The following is a 7177-nucleotide window of genomic DNA, read 5'->3' on the forward strand; positions in this document are numbered from 1 at the left end:
CCACCCAGCTTCCTGCCCTCCCTGCTTCTGAGAGCAGATTGGCCCAGGGCACAACACAAGTTCATTGGTTTGGGGGAATGTGAGATGCACTCTTGTTCCTCAGCTCCCTTCATCTGTGATTGTCTGGTCCAGTGCGTCGGGACTCAGAAACCCTGCTCTCCCTGTACTTACCTCCCAGCTTCATTTCCTTCATCAGTAGCTTCTACAAATATACTGTCAGTCTCATTTATGCATAAATGTTTTAGTCAACATTGTGGAATGTATCTTACAGTTTAACCCATCCAACTCTTTCAATTCATACATAAGAAAACTGAAACCTAGAAAGCAAAAATTTTATGAAGTTGACTCTATATGGAGCTTCACTTTGTTTCTAGATATGTTTATAAGTGGTTGGAGTAGATAAATATTTTGCCATAGATTTAACTTTCTTTCTCCTTTGTATAATACTTTGGGTCACAAAATTCTTTCCTTTCCCATCCCTTTATTGAAATAAATGTCCATTAAGTGAAAGAAAAGTAATAAATATTGTCTCTCTACCACCTACTGAAATAGGTTTGGGGAGCATGCATTATAATGGGAACAATTTAATGAGAAATAAAGAAAAATATGTGATACCTATTGCATAAGTACTTAAATATATGATGTGACTAAAGAGAGAATGCAAAGGAATTGCAAACAAGATTTATCTTATTCAGCCTGTTAAAGTCTAACAGGGTTTCTGGGAAAACGCCAAGTGCAGAAATTTCCACAGCTGGGTCCTCAAGAAAAATGTGGAGTTGGACCCAGGAATGAAGATTCAAATTGAATTTCACTCTTTTCTCAATTCAAAATAATACTACAATGGTATACAAATATAGACCCACCAGCATAGCTGGAAAGAAGGAAGGAAGGAAGGAAGGAAGGAAGGAAGGAAGGAAGGAAGGAAGGAAGGAAGGAAGGAAGGAAGGAAGGGAGGGAGGGAGGAAGGAAGGAAGGAAGAAAGGAGGGAGGGAGGAAGGAGGGAGGGAGGAAGGAGGGAGGGAGGGAGGCACAAAGGAAGGAGGGAAGAAGGGAGGGGACGGAAGAAGTAAGAGAAGGGAAAATAATGGAATGAAAGGGAAGGAGGAGGGAAAAGAATATAAAGAAGAGGAGAGATGGACAATTCCAAAATTTTGCAAGGCTGTAGATAAAGAAAAGTTTTTATACTTTGCTAACGATAGTGTAAAACAGTATAATTGCTTTTGAGAATATTTGGTGGTGTCTACTGAAGCAGAATATATGCAGCACCTATGACCTGGCAATTATACTTTTAGATATACAGAAATGCTTGCTTGTGTGCATCCAAAGACATGTATAGGAATGCTTGTAACATCAATATGCCTCAGAATCTCAATTCAGTAGCAACTTAATTGTTCCTCATTTAGTGGAATAGATAAATTATACTATGGTAAAAGGATGAAATATTATACAACAATGAAAAGAATCTGTATCACATGCTGTAATACAGATTAATTGCACAACATAATGTTGATTAAAAATTACCAGGGATAATAATTCAAATTATATGATTTATATATAGAAAGATGGACAGTGTGACTGTAATTCAGATGACCGGGGGGAATGTTATATGATAGGAAGTTGCTATGAACGATCTTTACACTATGTTACAGTTTCTTTTTCTTTAACCTGAAAGTCAAATAAAACTTGAAAAATTCAAGGGCTGGAGCGGCATGATTTGATTTGTATTATTTTGGCTTCAGTGGACATGGGGGTAAAATAAATGAGAGACAAATAGGATGATATTGTGTTAGGGAGGGAAGTAAAAACACCTCTATTTTCAGGCTTGAGCAATTGATGATGGGATAGTCATTAAGAAGGGGAACACAAAAAGAAGCGTCAGTTAGCAGGAGTAAATTAGGAAAAGATCAGGAGTTCAGTCTTGGACATACTGTATTTGTTGTACTTTTGAGCAATCCAAAATGGGATATTAAGCAAATAGTTAGATATCTAGTTCTGAAGCTCAGAAATAATGCAATCAGCTCAAGAATATACAATGAAACAGGGCACAGGGCTTCCCTGCTGGCACAGTGGTTCAGAGTCCGCCCACCAATGCCAATGTTCGTGCCCTGGTCCGGGAAGATCCCACATGCCGCGGAGTGGCTGGGCCCGTGAGCCATGGCCACTGAACCTGCGTGTCCGGAGCCTGTGCTCCGCAACAGGAGAGGCCACAACAGTGAGAGGCCCACGTACCGCAAAAAAAAAAAGCAGGGCATAGAGGAACAGATCATAATGCATCATATAAACCACTACCACTACCTTTTCAAAAATGACAGACAATGCACTTTACAAATATCTCCTTGAAACCTTGGAATGTATTTGTGGGGTAGGGATAATTATCGCATTTACAAACAAGGAAATTAATTCTGAAAAATGTTAACTAAATATTTCAAGCCAATGGGGCAATAATTTGACATTGTCTGTTAATCCAAAAGCCCTGGCTTTTCACTTCATGCCAGGGACTTCAGTACAGAAATTTGAAGTGATTTTTACACAGGTGGCTATGCCCATTGCCAGCTCTAAGTAAGAGACATCTAGGTTTTTTCTTCTTCTGTCAATAGATTTCCTCTTTGCATTCACTAGACAGGGAACCTGGCTATCCTCCATGACTTTTCCACTCTCTATTTCGCTATGTTTCAAGTCCTGCAGCATCTTTGCCACAGCGGTCCTTTATTTGATTTTTTTCTTAGTACCACTGCTCCTGTCAAGTTTAGTCTTTTACCTATCACTTCATTATACTCACAGCAAATTCCTACGCCCAGATTCAGGGTAGATTCTGCCTTGTCAAGTCTATGCCCACACATGGATCAATTTCCCTAAAATACCCTATTGATTATGTCACTCTGGTGTGCAAGAAACCTCACTAGTAATTTTGTTTGCAACAATAGCTTCTTTTCCTTCTTCTTCTGGTCTCTCTAGCAGATTCTCTAATTTTATACCACCCCACTGCTTTTAATGGGCCAGTTTCTCCTCTGTCAATTAGACCTGGCATGCTGATTCTTGAATTTGTCATTTTCCCTCATAAATGGCCTTTATCTCTACCAGTAGAATTAGAAATGTGTTTTAGGTACAGAGCTACCAGGTGATGACAGATTCAAACCAAAGCTGCCAGTTCATATGCTTTAGGGATGTTGCCTTCATTAGTACCATTGAAGATGCTAGGAAAAAGTTGAGAGCAGAGTCCTTAACTGGGTCTCTAAAAAGTACCATCTTCACTGCATTATAGCTGCTAAAAATATGTTTCTTATATTAAATAGAACTGAGCTATAGTCCAAAAAGAACTCTATCCTGAGTTTATACAAATAACAGCCTATACAGGTCCCCTACTTTGTGTCCTAACAACTCACTATCAATAATCATTTTGCATCTCTCAAGAGTAATTCCATTTCCTTCCTTTTTCTAAAGACCTTGTCCAACTCAAGAGTCTAGTTTCCCTTCCTAGGAGTAATTACCCTTTGAAGCCACTCTTATCCCGTAGAATCTTATAAGGGTCCCTTCTCTATCATCCCCAAACTCTCAATCTCCAATATTCTCATTACAATAGGAGTGCTTTCTTTTAGCTGCATCAACTTATAAAAGATAAAGACAGAGAGAAAATACAAGGATATTCCTTACAGAGCATGACTTTTATTTTATTTGTATTATATAGGAGTTAAGTCTGGAGGCAGGGCTCTCTCCCTCCACCTTCAGGAGATGGACTGTTGGGACCCAGGGCCCTCAGGTAGGCACCAACATAGATGGCCAGGCAACTACTGGTACTTGTTGGCCAGAGCATTAGCCACAGCTTCTGTCAGCTTCTGCCAGGAAGCCTGTGTCTTTTGGGTAAATTCCTCACTGAAGTGGGTTGCAAGACAATCAATATCATGTTGCTTAGAAGCTGGGGATAAAAAGAAGATAGTGCATAGTGAACAGAAGGTCTCAAGCTGCCCTTACAGCAAATAGATATAACATCCATTTCCTTCTTGATAAGAGGTTGAGCAACTTTCATTGTCATGCTCCCACAAAAGTGCATCATTTTATGCTTGACATTGGCTTCAGTGACTCCCAGTCCTGAACCCCCAATGTGTTCTATCCTTCTCTCATTTTCCCTGCCAACTTCCGACCCCAGAGCATTGCTGTGGATTGCTTCTCTCCTTTTTTAAAAGTAGGATTATAGTGCTGGGGCTTGATACGCGTAGTCTAAGTCTTCAGATATTGCATACATTCAAATTGTTTGGACACCCATTTGACAAAGAATCCAGTGCTTTGTATACAAGAGCATTTCATCATTGCTGGAGTTGAGAGGAGGAGGGGCAAACCATGAAAAAGTCGCTCTTACTTTGCCCTGCTTACTCCTCGTTCAAAGCTCAAGAGCCATGCAGAAATGTGTTCATCAATTTTTATAGAAAATTTCAGTTATCAAAGGCAAGGTGTTCTTCTCCCTGGCTCGATTTGTATTCTCCAGACCAAACTATTTAGCTCACTTTTGTCCAGTGCTCTTCACGACATTTATTTTTAAGAAATATCAGATGGCCAGTGGCCTCCACTGGTCATAGCATAATTAATTACTCTACTTGGTCTTACCTTTGACCTTAGGAACAGCCTAACTACCAAAATCAAGCTTTTTCCTGAAATATTACCTCCAAAAAATACCTCTATACGATAAGACTTAAGTACCTGTGTTCCCTACTGTAACCACAGAACAGATACCTGGATGAAAGAACAAAGCACAAGCATGCCCAGAACTCACCCTGAAGTTCTCAGAATCCACATGCAGCTTGTCAAAGTGCAGCTCACTTAGATGTGCAAAGGTGCCCTTGAGGTCGTCCATGTGTTTAATGGTATTTCCAAAGGAGGTCAGCACCTTCCTGCCACGGGCCTTGACCTTAGGGTTGCCCATTATCGCAGACTCAGAGCATAAGTTAGCAAAATTGTAAAAGAACCTCTGGGTCCATGGGTAGACAACCAGGAACCTATGGGATGGTCATAGTCACAGAGCAGATGGGAAGTCAGAGTATGTAAGAAACCTGACCAATCCGTCTTTCTGGAAAAATCTCTGCCTTTCTGCCCCCTGTCCTACCTGTGTCCAGTGCTTACCTTCCAAGCTCTCACCTCCAGCCACCTCTACATTCATCTTGGCCCACAGGCTAGCAACAACATCCTTCTCCTCAGCAGTAAAATGCACCATGGTGTCTGGGAGCTTACTGGTGATCACTAATGGGCCAGAAGCAAGTCTGTGCTGCTGCTTCTCTGCATGGCCTTTTATTCCTCATCTCTTGTCCTCAGGCCCTTACTTCTCCCAATAAAATGAGACTATTTTTCAAAGGTGGGTTGTCACCACCAGGGATGGGACTTGGGCAAGGGAGGGTCGGCTGGATGGACATTTGTGTCTCTGATAGTGTTGGGTGGCTCTATCAGGGGGATTCTGCTGTCCTCTCTCCTACCATCTACCGTGCAATTCATATCTCAAGCTCCCTGCCACCATCCCTGAATTGACCATAAGGCATAAACAGAATTAGGAAGAGTAACAATTAGAACTCTGTTGAACATTGTATCAGGTGTTTACAAGACATTGTTCTGCTCTTCAGCCAGGGTATGGAAGAAGTCACAGCTCTTCTTGGTTACCAATGCTTCTAAAGCTTATATGGGGCTCATAATTTTATAGTTCTTGTAACCAAGAAAAAAGACCTCAATCCAGAATCTGTTTAGAAATAAGATAGGTAAAAACTGGGTAATTTAGAGAAAAATTGAGCACCACCCAATTGTTGTTGAGTTCTACCAATAATATATGCACTTGCCTGAATAATTTTTTTCACTCTGATTATATGGACAAGTGTCTCTGGCCAATACATGTATCTATGCATTTGTATCAGAGAATACACAACTGGCTGTTGGGGAAATAGGTGTTCCTGTGTTCAGTGAAGAGAGTATTAGAATCCTCTTTGGCAATGGCTATAGAATAATGGAGTTGTCTCTTGTGTGCTGAATCCACACTCTCTGGCTGTGTGTAATGTTTCTTCATATCTAATCAGGCAGAGGCAATCTTCACTGACAGTACTCCACACACCACTGCCACTGTGATCTAAGGTACTTTGGTCTCACGCATCCAAATAAGCATTTACAGGACCAGAAAAGGCACACTTGTAGTGGGAGAGGGAATGGTTCATTTTGTTTCTTTATTTCAGAATTTGTTTTCCTACATTTTGACCTCCAGAAAGCTGGTTTGTTTGTTTCTCCCTGAGATCAATCTTATAAATATATATACATATAATAATAATAAAATAATAATCTCCATGTGTATTTACAGAGGTACTCTAAAATTTAAAAACTTCAACTCGATATATTCAGTATATTATAGATGAATTTCTACTACTAGAAAATAAATCCTTTCTGTCTATTTGATATAGCAAGAGGCTTTTATCTATTCAGCTTGGAAAAGACTTAAATGTAAAATGTGGATAAGAATTGCTAAGTTTCTGGAAGCTGGTTTACCATGACAGGCATGATTATCTGTGAGCTCTCCATCCCAAGCTATGTTAATGTGAGCACTTTGGTACAGAGATATGAAGAAAAGAGTTTGAATTAATGCTAAAAGAATTTGCTTCAAGATAAGAGGTCAATGAAATAAAATAAAGAAGAGGGACCTATGACTACAGCTAGGAATCCCAGTCACACTCAGGTGTGGGTTTGGCCTGCTGGGGTGGATCCAGGTACTTGATGTTTGGTGGTCCTGACCCCCATCTTCAGCAGAGTATGTGCACCCTGCAAGCCCCCAGACTCAGGGGCATCTGCAACTCTGAGTGTCGTGGAATAACCACCCATCTTTCCAGGAAACCAGGCAACAGTTCTGGAAGTTACCTCTAATTCCTGTTTTTCTCTCACCCTTTTTAGATAATCACTCTTTCTGAGCAGTTTACAATGACCTCTCTTCATAAATGCTGTAGCCAATCTGCACACATTTCTCTCCTGATAACAGCAATCAATTTAACATTCCTAGGCAGCTTTCATCACTTTAACCAGACAGTTCTTTAGTAAATCCCACAACAAGTACTTTGGAGTTGACTTTAAAAACAGTTATCCCTTGCTCTGATGTCCAACCCCTCGCATCCCTAGTCTATCCTCACAAGGTCTGTGACAAACCAGACACCAAAAACAACGGGAA

At 40.5% G+C, this 7177-nt stretch overlaps 1 protein-coding gene across 1 annotated transcript in view; it reads right to left on the reverse strand.

Annotated features, from left to right (window-relative positions):
* Nucleotides 1–5206, reverse strand: part of LOC114887061 (hemoglobin subunit epsilon-like) — a 5742-nt gene extending 536 nt beyond the window's left edge. The window contains exons 1-2 of the mRNA XM_029208417.1: nt 5109–5206; nt 4766–4988 (exon numbers count right to left, since the gene is read on the reverse strand). Of these exons, the coding sequence (XP_029064250.1) occupies nt 4766–4988; nt 5109–5203 (318 nt within the window). The 5' untranslated portion in view covers nt 5204–5206. The remainder of the gene's footprint in view (nt 1–4765; nt 4989–5108) is intronic.
* Between the last annotated feature and the right edge of the window lie 1971 nt (nt 5207–7177).

The sequence above is a fragment of the Monodon monoceros genome, unplaced genomic scaffold, assembly GCF_005190385.1.
Source record: "Monodon monoceros isolate NGI ecotype Baffin Bay Population unplaced genomic scaffold, NGI_Narwhal_1 Super_Scaffold_7, whole genome shotgun sequence".
Lineage (NCBI taxonomy): Eukaryota > Metazoa > Chordata > Mammalia > Artiodactyla > Monodontidae > Monodon > Monodon monoceros.